At 47.1% G+C, this 16,026-nt stretch overlaps 2 protein-coding genes across 7 annotated transcripts in view; both read left to right on the forward strand.

The window, feature by feature from the left end:
* Positions 1–8,496, forward strand: part of Rab27a (RAB27A, member RAS oncogene family) — a 50,557-nt gene extending 42,061 nt beyond the window's left edge. For 4 of the 5 annotated variants that reach the window (XM_029543369.1, XM_029543370.1, XM_029543368.1 and 1 more), the window contains exon 6: positions 7,375–8,137. In XM_029543369.1, the coding sequence (XP_029399229.1) occupies positions 7,375–7,573 (199 nt within the window). In that variant the 3' untranslated portion in view covers positions 7,574–8,137. Of the gene's footprint in view, positions 1–7,374 lie in introns of all 5 variants that reach the window. The other variant, XM_021207299.2, reaches the window with a different exon arrangement.
* A 6,494-nt stretch (positions 8,497–14,990) lies between these two features.
* The window catches only part of LOC110328610 (KH domain-containing protein 3-like), a 2,970-nt gene continuing 1,934 nt past the window's right edge, over positions 14,991–16,026 (forward strand). For both annotated transcript variants that reach the window (XM_021208033.1, XM_021208032.1), the window contains exons 1-3: positions 14,991–15,156; positions 15,311–15,490; positions 15,698–16,025. In XM_021208033.1, the coding sequence (XP_021063692.1) occupies positions 14,991–15,156; positions 15,311–15,490; positions 15,698–16,025 (674 nt within the window). The remainder of the gene's footprint in view (positions 15,157–15,310; positions 15,491–15,697; position 16,026) is intronic.

Here is a 16,026-nt window from a genome sequence, read left to right on the forward strand (position 1 = left end):
AATAGAGGGGTTTGTTTGTTTGTTTGTTTTTTGTTTTTCGAGACAGGGTTTCTCTGTGTAGCCTTGGCTGTCCTGGAACTTACTCTGTAGACCAGGCTGGCCTCGAACTCAGAAATCCGCCTGCCTCTGCCTCCCGAGTGCTGGGATGGGCATGTGGAGGGGAGTTAAGAGGGTAGGAGAGACAGAGAGAGGCAGAGAGCAGAGAAGAGGAGCAGAGAAGTAGAGGCTGGCCATGAGCACATGGATAGACTAGGGGGAGGGGAATGGGGGGAGGGGGAGGGGGAGGGAAAAGAAAGAGAGCAAGGAAGCAAGAGCAAGAGAGAGCAGAGGGGGCAAGCGGCCCCCTTTATACTGAGTCAGGCATACTTGGCTGTTGCCAGGTAACTGTGGGGCAGAGCTTAGACAAAATGTTAACACAGGGTGGGGGCTCCCACCCACCCCACTGGCTTACTCTGACAAGGAGATGCAGTTTCATGCCAGGGTAGATGGTGTCAAGCCCTTAGAAACACGTGGGAGCTTTGTATGGTGGCTCGAGTATGAGTCTCACCTCTGTGGCTCAGTCGTGTGGAGTGTTAGCAGTTACATTTTAGTTAGATACTTGTATATGAAGAGCTCCTGGCCTGGGGATATGAGGACACAATTGGCAGCGTGCTTAACATACAAGCCTGAGGACCTGAGTTCCATGGCCCCCCACTCCAGAACCCCCGTTTAAAGCCTGATATGGTGGCACATGCCTTTAATCCTAGTACTCAAGAGGCCGAGTCAGGCAGGTCTCTTTGAGTTTGAGCCCAGCCTGGTCTATATAGTGACACCCCATCTTACAAAACAAAAGAACAAAAGTAAAACAAGTTGGGTGTGTTAGCTCTCATTTAATCTCAGAGCTAGAAGGCAGAAACAGGTGCATCCCTGGGGCTTGCCTGCCAGCCAAACAAGAGTAGTTGATAAATTCTAGGCCAGTGAGAAATCTATCAAAATAAAAACAAGGTGGATGTTGCCACTCAGGGTCAACCTCTGCCTCTACAAACACATGCACATGTGTGCCTATGAACATGCAAGCCTGTGTGCGTGCACATATCTGTTGCAGAGATCTGCCTTTATGCCATTGTAGTTACAGAATCGATGGAAATCTCTCTTTGTGTCTGATGCTGAATCTTGGGATTCACAGGATGGGCTGTCAGGAAAGGAAGCTGATTGCAAACTGTGGAGGTGGGTACAGGAAACGAAGAGCCACTAGAATGACTAGAATTTATATCGGTGTCCTGAAACTGCTGGCAGCTGTCGCCTCTGACCTTGGTGGTGTGGGCAACCTGCACAAGCCAGGCACTTTATCTTAGCTAATCACACACCTGGCTTAGCAGTCTCAGCGCTATGGAGAGGCGGAGGCAAGGCGAGGGGGTGGGACAGGTGCAAGTCTGGTTGCTAGGCTGTGCCAAGATGGGTCAGAAGGTAAGTGCCCACGTGTGCGAAATCTTTAAAGGGTAATGCTTCACTTCCCCTATGCCTCTGCTGTGGCCCACCCGAGGCAGAGAGCAATTTCTGGGAAATGCTCAGCCAGGTCACAGTGGCGTACTATGTGGGGACCTGGGCACTGGTGCCTTTAACAGCTTGAGGCTGGCAGAGCCAGGCGCCAGGCAGTTCTCGTACGGCCCCTCCCTCTCGAGAGGCTCTCAGAAAGTGTAGAAAGGAAATCGAGGGGCCAAACACCACAAGTCAGACTGAAGTGCTGAAAGGGATGTTGTTTTGCAAGGGCATAGGGGGAAGTCAGCCATGAGGCAATAGGTGCTTTTGAGATGTGAATGTAAAAGTAGGGCAGTCAGAGGAGTCTTGCGACAGGGTGTCTCAAGCACCTGGAGCATGGAAGGGCCAACCTGGCTCACTCTGGGTCTCCATCAGATCTTCCCTTGTTACCGCATGCTGGGTCTCGGGCTTCTGTAGTCTGCCCGACATCAGAGAGCCTGGTGTTGCTTTCTGTTATACAAGGATCTGAGCCAGGCAAGGACTGTCTGTCCCTGTGTCCAGCTCACACGTGCCACGGAAGAGGTCACAAAGATGGGCTGAGTGGAGCTCTAATGAGAAGAGGTTTTAATTGATGAGGATAAAGGAAATGCCAGGAGAAGAGAGGGGAGGGATGGAGGCCGTCCCTGCTCCTTTAGTCACGGAAGATAACTGGCGCTGGTGATAAACTCCTTTGCCATTTTTATTCTGTATGGAGAAAGCCAAGGAAACTGTGAATGCAGTTAAAGGACAACTGAATGGACATACTTGTGTGCTGTGCACATTATTGCCCACAGATTCGAGACCGCTGTCCCCTCTCCTGGCCGCTGGTAAGGGAAGGCGCTCCAAGTTTCTGCAATGAAAACTCAGTCGAACGCCTTTACTCAGTGTCAGCGATAGACATACCGCCACAGGCCAGGTTATGGATTTCCGGGGTGTGAACTCAGCCGTGCTCCGTGATAACTCGGAACTAGAGAACGTGGTCTGAATTTGGTCTCTGATCGTTTGATCCCTTGTGAAGAAATGAATGGGGCTGGAGCGAAGGCTCCATGGTGAAGAGCACTTGTCACTCTTGCAGAGGACCAGGGTTCGATTCTCGGCTCCTATTCGGTAGCTTACAACTCTATAACTCCAGATCCAGGGGATCCAATGCTCTCTTCTGACTTCCTCAGACACAAGGCACACACATGGTGCACACATACACATGCAGGCAAAACACTCATACACATAAAAATAATAAATTTTAAAAAGAAAGAAATTAATGTATTATTGTGCATGCTTTGAAACAACATAAGTAAGCTACAACCAAACACACAGACTGATTCCTGGAAGCCACTGTAACTCAGAGAAGCCCGATTTCCTTTGCCACCGTCCTCCTGGCTCAGGCGATCACACACAGCCTTTTCTGTGATCATTCAGCATCCAGCAAGACTTGCCATGAATTCTGGATCCACACGTAAGCCAAAAGCCTAGACACATTTGATTAAGCTCTCTAGAGATTGTCATTCTGACGACTTCTGCAGTGCTGGGGACTGGACTCCAGGCCTTGCACATTCCACACAAGTGCTTTCTTAGTGAATATATGAATATATATATATATATATATATATATATATATATATATATATTCATCCATTCCTGCACTGGACTAAAAAATATTTTTAACTATGTTTGGTTTATATGCAACTACCCAGAAGTCTACCACAGATATCAGAGTCATTATGTCTCTCTGGAGCTGGAGTTACAGTTGTGAGTGCCTGATGCGGGTGCTGGAACTGAACACGGATGGATCCTCTGCCAGGACAGTAGGCACTCTCAACCTCTGAGCCATCACTTAATCCCAGGCAACTTGGTGTTAAGCTTCCAGTTTGGTCAATAAGTAAATAATAGAAGAGAAGTCATTTACTTTTTTTAATTAATTAATTTTTTTATTTATATGAGTACACTGCGGCTATTTTCAGACACACCAGAAGAGTGCATTGGATTCCATTACAGATGGTTCTAAGCTACCATGTGGTTGCTGAGAATTAAACCCAGGACCTCTGGAAGAGCAGTCAGTGCTCTTAACCGCTGAGCCATCTCTCCAGCCCAGAGCAGTCATCCATTGAGGATCATGCCCTGTGGATATCCTGGTGGAGAAGTACAAAAAAGACAGTCCCTTGCATTGATTTGAAAGCAACTGTTGTCATTTTTTTTTAAACTTAATGTTTCTTGTTTTTAAATTGTGATGAATCTGGGTTTTTTGTTTGTTTGTTTTTTAAAGATTTATATATTTGTTATTTATATGAGTACACTGTAGCTGTCTTCATGCATACCAGAAGAGGGCATTAGATCCCATTACAGATGTCTGTGAGTCACCATGTGGTTGCTGGGAATTGAACTCAGGACCTCTGGAAGAGCAGTCAGTGCTCTTAACCACTGAGCCAATCTCTCCAGCCCGTAATGAATCTTCTGTTGTTGTTGTTTTTCGAGACAGGTTTTCTCTGTGTAGCCTTTGACTGTTTGGAACTCTGTTGACCATCCTGATGCAAACTTACAGAGATCTGCCTGCCCCTGCCTCCTGAATGATGAGATTAAAGACGTGTGCCATCACCATCCACCCTTTCAAAAACATATCAAAATATTCGTTGTCTCCAGGAACTCCCAAGTAACTATTAAGTGGCCATTTGTTAGGTGGATATATCAACCAACCATTTTTCATACCTCTAGCAAGAGCTCTCTCTGGCAATGCTGCTTTAGTGCCATCTTGTGGACATAAAGGATAGTACCAGCTTCCTATGGTGAAAGTAATGGTCCTTTTGAATTTATGTCTAGAGACCCGAACTCGTTCTCAGATAAGAATTTGGAAAAGAAAACACAAGCATCAGACATGCCTTTAATCCCAGCACTCTGGAGGCAGAAGCAGGAGGGTTTCTGAGTTCAAGGCCAGCCTGGTCTATAGAATGAGTTTAGGACAGTCAGGGGCTACACAGAGAAGTCCTGTCTTGAAAACCAAGTCAAACCAAAAGACCAAGCTGCTCTGGAATGTACAGAAATGGTGCCTCTGGCAGGCTGGGATTGCAAGCATGCACCACCACATCCAGAAAGAATGCTGTGACTGAGAAAAGCCTCTCATGTCTGACTGTGTGTGTTTTATTTAAAGATGTATGTATTTATTTAATTTATGAGTACACTGTAGCTGTCTTCAGACACAAGAGAAGAGGGCATTGGATCCCATTACAGATGGTTGTGAGCCACCATGTGGTCACTGGGAATTGAACTCAGGACCTCTGGGAGAGCAGCCCGTGCTCTTAAAGACTGAGTCGTCTCTCCAGCCCTGACTGTCTATGTTAAGTGTCGTACCTGTGCCTGTCTCAGACCCTTAGCACCATGACCTCCAATGACTGCTCCTTTTCACAGATAAGGAGAAGGTTCCAGAGCTATTTTGGGAGAACAGTCCTTGCTCTACAACTTAGAATACCTGTTGTTGTTGTTTTCTGACTGTCCAGTACTGACTATCCTAGAATTCACTAACATAGACCAGGCTGGCCTGGGATTCACAGAGCTCGCCCTGCGGCTAATACCGTGTGCGAGACTCTGTGACCAATCCAGAATCGTAGTCTGTTGTTGTTGCTTTTGGTTTTAAATCAGGATCCTGTCAGATGGTTCTATAGTCCAGGCCAGCCTGACACTTTCAACACGCAAGCCTCAGCTTCCCAAGTGCATGTAACAAACAAAAGTGTAACGCAGTCAGCTGAGAGTGGTGGTACACGTCTGCAATCGGAACACTGGACAGTCTGAAGCAGGAGGACTGGGAATTTGAGGCTAGCCTAGACAACAGAGAAAATCCAAAACCCATTTGAGTAATCTAGTTAAATCCTGTCTCAAAAACCAAAAGGTTGTGGGTGTTGTCCACTCGTGGATCCAAGAGGGTGTTTCCTAGTTGAACAGGTGCTACAGGATGTATGAGAACCTATGTGGGAATGGAGACTGCTTACACGAGTGCTGTGTATTAGCAGAATGACCTTTAGGTGTATGTGTGTGGAGGGGAATGCGCCGCAAGCATCGAATCCCGTAGGCAAATGTTTCCTTCTGGAGTCTGACACCAGGTGGTTTATTTAAGTGCAGTACAATTTGGGGGAAAAGGTTTCCTGGTGTAATACAATCGCCAGTGCACAGGGAAGCATAATTATATCAAAACTCAAAGTATATGTTACTTCTTCTAAGAAGACGGGTTCTAGAGATAGGCAAAACGTAGTAGCTTAAGTGCCTAGGGGAGGATCTGGTATGTCTCCATCAGATAGTTAGTGTAGAAGTCCTTGGGCCTATAAAGTACATGTATCCTATTGATTCAGAAAACTAAAAATAAAAGTCTTTGGAAGGAGGGTCTGGGATAAACATGGTGTGGTATTTGGGTGAGTTCTGGCTCTACTGATAGCTAAGGCCATCGGGTCACTAACAACATCCACAGCTATCTGTCTGGGTGGAAAACTGGTGGTACACCTTTTTCCTTGAAAAGAAACTTCTGTGTGCTTAACATCCCTGGTTTCCCTAATGATCTGTGGATGCTTTGTACTCCCTGAATGAGAAAAAAAAGGGGGCGGGGGAGGAAAGGATTCGACCGCTTCTGGGTGTGGTGGAGGAGAGTTTATTATACACTTATGAGGGAGCATAGCCCGCGGCTGGGGTATCTGGGAGAGTCCAGAATGGACATGACCCTGAACCATGTGGGGGGGGGGGAGGAGGGGAGGGAGAGAGGGGAACCAAGTGCAGTGGCCCGGAGGACAAAGGTACAAAAGTGGGGCAGGTATCCAAAATGTCTGGATTATATAGGGAAGAGTCCCTGGGCTGGAGAGTTCAGGGTAGAGGGTGGTGTATGCCAGCCACACAGGAAGGGAATGAGAGATGCTGGAAGAATCTGGAGCCAGGTCTGCTTGTGTGTGTATCGGGGGGTGGGGTGGGGGGGTGAGGGTGGAGGGCGGTGTTGAAACTTAACACTCCCAACACCAGAGAGGTTAAAGCCCCCCCCATTCTCCCCTCCCATCCTTTTTTTCTTTCTTTCTTGAGACAGGGTCTAATATAGCTCAGGCTTTCCTCAAATTTGATGTACTGTGAGGCTGCCCTTAAACTTAGGAATCTCCTGCCTCTACCTCCCGAGCTGGGATTGCGGGTGTACAGCACTATGCCTGGCCCTGCCTTTCCTTAAGGGAGCGCCAGCTCGGCTCTCTGTGGCAGCTACTGGTGGTTGCCTAGATGATATTCATAGCCCACCCCTTCCCTCCTCCTAGAAGTCCAGTTTTTTTTACACATACATTCTGCCTCAGGATGACTTGCTGTTTGAGAGGGTCGGGTGCAAACGCTAGCCCACGCAGACCAATTGCCTTCCGCCAATTGCAATGACGCCATTCCTTTAAGTCTAAGCCGGCATTTGTTTTAGGTGCTGGCAAAAGATATACTTTTGAAAAATGAAATAGGAAGGAACGGTTTTGTGAGGCACACACATTGGAATACAATTCATTTTTTTCTTGTAATTTGGCACACTGAATTAGACTGAAACACTGTTGGCCTCCTCTCTGGGCACTACTGAAGTCATACGGTTGAAATGTATATTTATCCTTAAATTCTCCAAATTGTGAATGGCCAAAAAATTACAAAGGGCAAAGGTCACTGTCTTTTTTTTTTTTTTTTTTTTTTTTTTTTTTTTTTTTGATTTTTCGAGACAGGGTTTCTCTGTGTAGTCCTGGCTGTCCTGGAGCTCACTTTGTAGACCAGGCTGGCCTCGAACTCAGAAATCCGCCTGCCTCTGCCTCCCAAGTGCTGGGATTAAAGGCATGCGCCACCATGCCCGGCGATCACTGTCTTTCTTATCACATTGTTACCCCAATGATTTCTGTCTTCCAGAATCCCCTATTTTGAAACCAGTGCTGCCAACGGGACAAACATAAGCCATGCGATTGAGATGCTCCTGGATCTGATCATGAAGCGGATGGAGCGGTGTGTGGACAAGTCCTGGATTCCGGAGGGAGTGGTACGGTCCAATGGCCATACCTCTGCGGATCAGCTAAGTGAGGAGAAGGAGAAGGGGTTGTGCGGCTGTTGAGACGCCAAGCGAGCCCCGAGGCAGCAGTGCATGACCCCTAGCTGCCGCCTCCGCTGTAGAGACCAAGCTCGGTGAGATGAGCAAGCAGCCCCTCCTAGGCCAGGTGCCTCTCCTCGCCGTGGCATCCATCTGTAACGCGCTGCAGCTTTGTATGATTTAGTCCATGAAACGGGGGAACTACTTCACAGAGCCAAAAGTGTCTTATAAAAGCCCACGGTGGCGGGTCATTTAGGGATCCAAGATTTCAGCCATGAAAGATTTAACCTGTTATGCAGAACGCTGATGGTCCTGTCGCCCTGCCTTAACACAGTCGCCTGCCTCAACACAGACAGCCCTAGAGTCTCGTTGAAGACATTAAGATGTTTGAGCAACGAAAAGCAAGCACGGTCTTGAGAATCCAGATTTCAAAAATCCATACTGTAGACTATCACTCTCAAACACATGAATGTCAATAAGTGTGTGCACACGGGTCAGTGTCTTTCAGCATTGCTTCTAACTTAGCCTTCCCTTTGACATGAGCATAAACAGATGGCGGCCATATCTATAGACTCAATAGACCGGGTTGACGCACTGTGAGTTTGGGGGGGGGGGAGGCAGGTTTATGGAGCAGGGGTGGGTGAAGTAGGGGTCAAGTTCCTTCAGATGGTCTGGGTTAGCCAAGGGGTCATGGAGACTCCTGTGTCTATCCATGGTCTATTGGTTCAGTCCACATCTGAACATCGTTCATGCTTCTGCTGTATGTATGTGTATATGTATGGTCTCTTCATATGTACGTATGTTTGGTCTGGCACCTCAAGTTCCTCCCCTTTCACTTGTCTGGAGACTTCCAATCTGACTTTTCCGTCAAGCTTTGGTGGTGGTGGGGTTTCCCAGTTTGTTTCCCCCTCCCCCCCCCATTAATGTAACTGAAGGAATCTCTTTTTTGTTTGTTTGTTTGGTTTTGTTTTTCGAGACAGGGTTTCCCTGTGTAGTCCTGGCTGTCCTGGAACTAACTCTGTAGACCAGGCTGGCCTCGAACTCAGAAATCCGCCTGCCCCTGCCTCCTGAGTGCTGGGATTAAAGGCGTATGCCACCACTGCCCAGCTAGGAATCTCTTTTTAATTAAACAGCATGTTTATTTGCTATCTGGAGAGAGGGAGATCACTGTCTGTATTTAAGCAGTCACATTTGTGTGCCAGTTTAAGAGAAGTGTTTTGTAGCCTGTAGCTTTCCCTGGGAATGTGGGGCACTGATGTTTTTTGATAGTATAAAGGAAAACACATACTTTGCATGGTAGTTTTAAGTGGCTTTTTTTTTTTTTTTTTTTTGAGACAGGGTCTTTTCATGTAGTTTCTGTCCGGCCTGAAACTCCCTTTGTAGCTAGGCTGGCCTCAAACTCACAGAGATTCACCTGTCCCAGCACTCTAAGTACTGGGGATTAAAGGTATGGTCATCATACCTGGCTCTCAGGAGACTTTTAAAAATTGAACATCTGGGGCTGGAGAGATGGCTCAGCGGTTAAGAGCACTGACTGATCTTTTGAAGGTCCTGAGTTCAAATCCCAGCAACTACATGGTGGCTCACAACCATCTGTAATGAGATCTAATGCTCTCTTCTGGTGTGTCTGAAGACAGCAACAGTGTACAATAAATAATAAAAAAAATTGAGCATCTATCATTTATTGCCATTGTCCTTTGACCCCCTCCTCAGAAAAAAGTAGCCATGGCCACTAAGCTTTTCTGTTCTTGAAATAAGGGACTCTTTGAAACACCAAAGTCGTCACTGAGGCCTATACATCTGAAACCTATATAGTGGGGACATGAGGCCCGTCATAGCCGTGCCTTGCAGCATTGTTCTAAGACTTCAGTGGAGTGTACTGCATGTCTGGGCACATTTCTTGATGTCTCTCTTGTAAATACAAACAAGTCAATATGCCAGCCAGGTATTGGTGGTTCACTCCTTTCATCTCCCAAACTTGGGAGGTAGAGGCAGTCAGTGAGTTTGAAGCCAGGCTTATCTATAGAGTGAGTTTCAGGACACCCAAAGCTACATAGTGAAGTCCTGTTTCAAAAAACAAACACAAGCCAGGCACATGCCTTTCATCCCAGCGCTCAGGAGGCAGAGGCAGGTGGATTTCTGAATTTGAGGCCAGCCTAGTTTACAGAGAGAGTTTCAGGACAGTCAGGGATACACATAAAAAAGTTAATGCTTGCTTGGTGGCATAGTTCGGGTTTCGAGAAGTCAGATTCAGCTCCTGTTAGCTCCACACCAGACATGGGGCTTAATGTGTGTGATAATTGCCCAACACAAGAGCTGCCTTGAATTGTTGAAACAAAACAAAACTGAGTTCTCTGAAAATGGTTTAAATTTGATAAAAAAAAAAAACAAAACGTACTTTTTGTCACTGTATTTTTCTATTTTCAAATTTGTATAAAAACAAATGCTCTTCAGTGAACTTTGTGCCAATTAAACCATAATAATAATAAAAGAGGTCCAGTATATCAAGTTTCGGTGAATATGTCAAACTAGGAATTGTAATGCCAAAGGAACTCAAATTCAGGAATGCAGAGTCCACGGGGTGCTCATTGAAAAGCCTGGCCAAAATGGCATCCAGAGATGGTAGCTCGAAATAGGATTTTTGGGGTTTTTTGGTGAATTTTATTTCATATACATGAGTGTTTGCCTGAATGTGTCTGTGTCCCTTGTGTGCATGTCCTTGGAAACCAGAAAAGGGCACTGGATTCTTTGGGACTAGAGTCACAGACGGTTGTCAGCTGCCATGTAGTTGCTGGGAATTGAACATAGGTCCTCTAGAAGAGCAGCGGTGTTCTTAACCTCTCTTCACCTCCAATTCAAAATGTTTTAGCCAATATTTATTGAACACCTTTGAGAATCGGTGAACTAGGTAGTCTGATGGAGCAAAACAAAAATGATTAAGTCCTGCACTCAAAGCAGAGCTGGGGATGGTACCTGGGCACTGGGCAAGGCTTGGCTACTGACTGAAAGAAGAGACTTGGCCCCCTCTCAGGTGCACATCCCTGAGTTGGCGCTGATCTAGCATGCATGGGTCTGTCTGTGATGCTAGCTTTCCAAGGGTCTACTTGGTGCTCTCGCCAAGACTGTTCAAACCTTGTCCAGTCATGTCCTATAAAAGAGCAGCCACTTTCATGGTCCACTGGAATGCCCATTGCTGAAAACCTGGTACCTGGTTTGCTAACCCTATTGAAGAGGATTTGTCAAAGTGTGTAAGACATAGCTAAAAAAGATTGAAGATGTAGCTGAAGTGGAGGATCCAACCAGGGTCTTTTTTTTTGTTTGTTTGTTTTTGTTTTTGTTTTTTGTTTTTTGTTTTTTGAGACAGGGTTTTTCTCTATAGCCCTGGCTGGCTGTCCTGGAACTCACTTTGTAGACCAGGCTGGCCTTGAACTCAGAAATCCGCCTGCCTCTGTCTCCCAAGTGCTGGGATTAAAGGTGCGCGCCACCATGCCCGGCTCCAACCAGGGTCTTTAAGTGTTCATGCTCACAACCCTTCTGTAGGTGCTTAACCCTGGTGCTGTGCACATCTGCATATGGGAACTCATCCAAGACAAAGAAAAAAAAAACAAAAGAAAGAAAGGACTTGACTGCTCCTAGGTAAGGTGGAAGAGGAAGTTCATTATAGATCTGTGGGTGAGCATAGCCAGAGGCAGACACATCTGGGAGAGTCCATTAAGAGCTTGACCCTGAACCATGGGAGAGGGGAAGGAAGAGAGGGGAGCCATCATCCAAGGAGGCCAAAGGTACAAAACAGTGTGTAGATATCCAAATCATTTGGATTATATAGGGAAGAGCCTCTGGGAGAAGGGCATGAACAGAAAACAAAACCTTCCCTTTGTTACTGGAGATAACCTGCCTCTGGGACCAGGGCTACCTTATCAGGTGTCCTCAAGAAGTACCCAGTGGTAGGGTAACAATTTCACCCAAATCCTGTAGACTATTGTAAAACAAACAAACCAACCAACCCCCCCAAACCCATTGCCCTATGTAAATCTGGTGGCAGCCCTGAGAGACAGAGGCTAGCAGACAGAGCTCTATGAGTTCCAGGGCTACCAAGTGAGACCCTGTCTCAAAACAACACGCAAGATACAACCAGCAGTGTCCATCCTTAAGATGGCCACGCCCATTTTGCCAGGTATGACTTTTTCTTCATGGTGCTTTATCTCCTAACCCTCACACATAAGCCTACATTAAAATGCCTTTAGGACCTAGGGTTATGGGGGTGGGGTGGGGGTGGGTAGGGGTGGGGTGGTGGTGGGTGGAGTTGGAGGCTGGGAGCTCCTGGGGGCTGCAGCAGGCACACACTTTTATTTATTTTAAAGATTTTTTTTTTTATGTATGTGAGTACACTGTAGCTGTACAGATGGTTGTGAGCCTTCATGTGGTTGTTGGGAATAGAATTTGTGCCCGGCTTACTCTGGTCAACCCTGCTCGCTCCTCGCTCCGGCCCAAAGATTTATTTATTATTATACATAAGTACACTGTAGCTGACTTCAGATGCACCAGAAGAGCGTGTCAGATCTCATTACAGATGGTTGTAGAGCCACCATGTGGTTGCTGGGACTTGAACTCAGGACCTTCAGAAGAGCAGTCAGTGCTCTTACCCACTGAGCCATCTCTCCAGCCCCAGGCACACACTTTTAATCCCAGCATTCAGGATGCAGAGGCAGGCCAATCTTTTGAGTTCGAAGCCAGCTTTGTCTACAGAGTGAGTTCTAGGACAGTCAGGGCTACGCAGAGAAACCTTGTCTTATGCTCCTCTACTCTCATCCCTCTCCCCTCCAAAATGCCTTTAGTAAAACATTCTCTTCCTCAGAAACTGGCTAGTCCTACAGTTCGTTCATGCATTCTCTCTCTCTCTCTCTCCATCTCCCGAGTGCTGGGATTCTGGGTGTGAGCTACCATTATCTGCTACTCTGGAATTCTTTTTAGTGTCCAAGCAACAGATACTGGTTTGGTTTGGGCTGCCTTTGTGTGCACCCCAAAATACCAACAGTGGAACTATGTTTCAAAAGCGAACAGAAAGGAAAATCTTTTGTTCACAACTGTTAGCCAGGCATGGTGTACACACATGTAACCCCAGCATCTGGGAAGCTGACACTTGAGAGTAGGAAGTTTGGGGGGAATTTGGGCTATATGGTGAGGCCCAGGCTGCCTGGGCCACAGTGTGAGACTGTCTCAAAAGCAGGCAAACAATCAAAATCCAAAATGAATTCTATAACCACCTAAATAAAATCACAAGGACTTTATTGTATTAAGATGTGCACTATTGGGCTGGAGAGACGGCTCAGCTGTTAAGAGCACTCACTGATTGCTCTCCCAGAGGTCCTGAGTTCAATTCCCAGCAACCACATGGTGGCTCACAATCATCTGGAGCCCTCTTCTGATATGTCTGAAGACAGCTACAGTGCACTCATATACATAAAATAAATAAATCTTAAAAAAAAAAAGATGTGCACTATTCACTAGTTTGTGTGTCTATAGATTTTGAGTTGAAGCTATTGTAATCCCGAGAGTCTCAGGGGCTGGGGGCAAGCTCTAGAGATTAAGAGCTTGTACTCCTACTGAGGAGTACTCGGAGTACTGAGTAGTACTGAGTAGTACTGAGGGTTTGATTCCCAGCACCAATGTCAGCTGACTCAGGATCCAATGCTTCTGGCCTTCCAGGGCACCTGCCCTCACTAGTGCATAATACCAACACCAACACACACACTTACATGTGATTAAAAGTAATAAAGATAATATTTTTAAAAATCTTAAAACTTTAAGCCAAAAATAGTTTAAAGCATTGTTCTGCCTGCCCACAGAAGTAAGCCCACTCTGCAGTCATCTGAATGTCTTTCTCTGCCTGTTCACTCCGATTCTTCTCAGATCTCAGGACTCTTTCGGGTCTGGTAAACATTTATTGTTGTCTGGACCTTCCCTTGGCTTAGAGAGGTTCTACAGAGCAGTCAAAGAGGAGCCTGAGCCCTTCTGGCTGGAGATAAGACCCAAACTGTTGACCCTGGGAGGCCTGTAACTTCGCTTTCTGTTGTTGTTGATGATGTTGTTTTGAGACAGGGTTTCTCTGTATAGCCCTGGCTGTCCTGGAACTCACTTTGTAGTCCAGGCTGGCCTCGAACTCAGAAATCCACCTGCCTCTGCCTCCCGAGTGCTGGGATTAAAGGCATGCGCCACCACGCCCGGCTTTTTTTTTTTTTTTTTAAAAGATTTATTTATTTATTGTGTGTATGTGAATACAGTGTAGCTGACCTCAGACACACCAGCAGAGGGCATCAGAGCCCATTACAGATGGTTGTGAGCCACCATGTGGTGCCTGGGAATTGAACTCAGGACCTCTAGGAAGAGCAGCCAGTGCTCTTAACTGAGGAGTCATCTTTTCAGCACCCAGAAGACTCTTAGAATAAGAACATCCTCTGTAACTTGTAATGTGATTGTCTTACATTACAACGAACAAATAACATGAATAGGAAACTAAACTGAAAAATAATTCTGTTGTTTAGAAGGCCACGTGTGCGGAGTTACCTTCATTAAATGTGCTTTCTTTTTGCCCAGCTGTCTCTAGAAAGTAAAAGAAATTGGAAGCCCAGCATACCGAAGCATGTCACTTTTTAATTGGGGGGGGGGGAGGCAGTATTTCGAGACAGTTTCTCTGTGTAGTGCTGGCTGTCCTGGAACTCGCTCTGTAGACCAGAATTCAGAGATCCTCCTGTCTCTGCCTCCACAGTACTGGGACCAAAGGCATGCACCACTACTGCCTGGCAACGGAAGCATGTCTTAACTCCTGCCTGGGCAGGATACCTAGTAAGGCCTGTCTTAAAACCAAAAGCAACAGGAAAAAAAAAATTGTTTTTTAAAGTATATGGAAACTTGGTACCCAGGTGGAGGTTACTCAGAGCTAAGGTACAGGGGCTGTGAGACTTTGTTTTTTTAATGGAGACAGCCCTGGTTGTCCTGGAATTTGTTTTGTAGACTAGGGTGGCCTTGAACTCAACTCTGCCTCCTGAGTGTTGAGATTGAAGGCATTTGCCACCACAGCCCTGCCACAAGTGAGATTACATTGGCCTTGAAGTCAGGTAACACTCTGTCCTGATGTTAGGCCTACTGTCATCATCTCCCTGTGTTCATTCTTAGGATGTCTGAGCTTCCCGACACACATCTTAAAAACAGAAACCAGCTTCTCCCTCTGGGGCAGCAAGCTGCCCCACCCCCACCCCCACCCCAGGTGCAGCCAGTGAGGCCTTGAGCAGAGGTGGGGCTTCTGGGAGGGGGAAGCAAGGCCTGAGATCCAATTGGAAGGACTTGAGTGGGAAGGGCCAGTGAACAGCCCTAGAAATAGGGCTCTGAGCTCAGCATCTTTGAGTTCAGATTTTGAAGTTGTGTAGGTTTTCTGCGGTACACTATGGCCTCTCTGAAGAAGTTTCAGACGCTCGTGCCACTGAATCACAAACAAGGTACCTTATTTGAAATTATTGGAGAGCCCAAGTTGCCCAAGTGGTTCAATGTCGGGTACCTAGAAGATCCAAAAAGACTGTATGTAGAACCTCGGCTACTGGAAATCATGTTTGGTAAGTGAACTGGAAGGGCCAAGGTAACCTTTTCCTGACCCATGTATAAACCTTGACTGCGGGTGTTCTTCTGTATTGAAAAGCCTCTTCAGTGGCTGTGGCCCCAAGAAATAGAAGCCGCCTCACTCTCAGGTTCCCCCTGCTCCTTGTCCAGGTAAGGACGGAGAGCACATCCCGCATATTGAGTCTATGCTGCATACCCTGATACACGTGAACGTGTGGGGCCCTGAATGGCGAGCTGAGATTTGGATTTTCGGACCGCCGCCTATACGAAGGCACGTTGATCGGATGCTCACTGATGTGGCTCACTATTGCCGCATGAAACTGATGGAAAGTAAGTATGGGATGGGCCGAGAGTGGGTAGGGCTATCCTGCCCTGCATTTCTTGGCTCCTGGGGAGGGCTCCACCTTGGGAAAGTGGTTTTTAGAGATGTTCTAGAAGGCCAGAAGACATGTGTTTAGGAACCCTTAGCTCCTACTCCTTCAGGTTACAGGGTGGTCGTCCTTATCGGCCTCCTTACACTGTTTTCTTCCAACTCAGAGGAGGCTCTGGAGGCTGGAGTTGAGCGTCGTCGAATGGCGGCCCGTAAGGCTGCCACCCAGCCTGCTTCCGTGAAGGTCCGCGAGGCTGCCACCCAGCCTGCTCTCGTGCAGGTCCGAGAGGCAGCCATCCAGTTAGCTCCTGTGAAGGTCCTCGAGGCTCCTACCCAGCCGACTCCTGTGAAGGTCCGGGAGGCTGCTACCCAGCCAACTCCTGTGAAGGTTCTCGAGGCTGCTACCCAGTCGGCTTCCGTGCAGGAGGTCAGCGAGGCTGCCACCCAGTCCACTCCTGTGCAGGAGGTCAGCGAGGCTGCCACCCAGCCGGCTCCC

Source organism: Mus pahari, chromosome 10 (genome assembly GCF_900095145.1).
Source record: "Mus pahari chromosome 10, PAHARI_EIJ_v1.1, whole genome shotgun sequence".
NCBI lineage: Eukaryota > Metazoa > Chordata > Mammalia > Rodentia > Muridae > Mus > Mus pahari.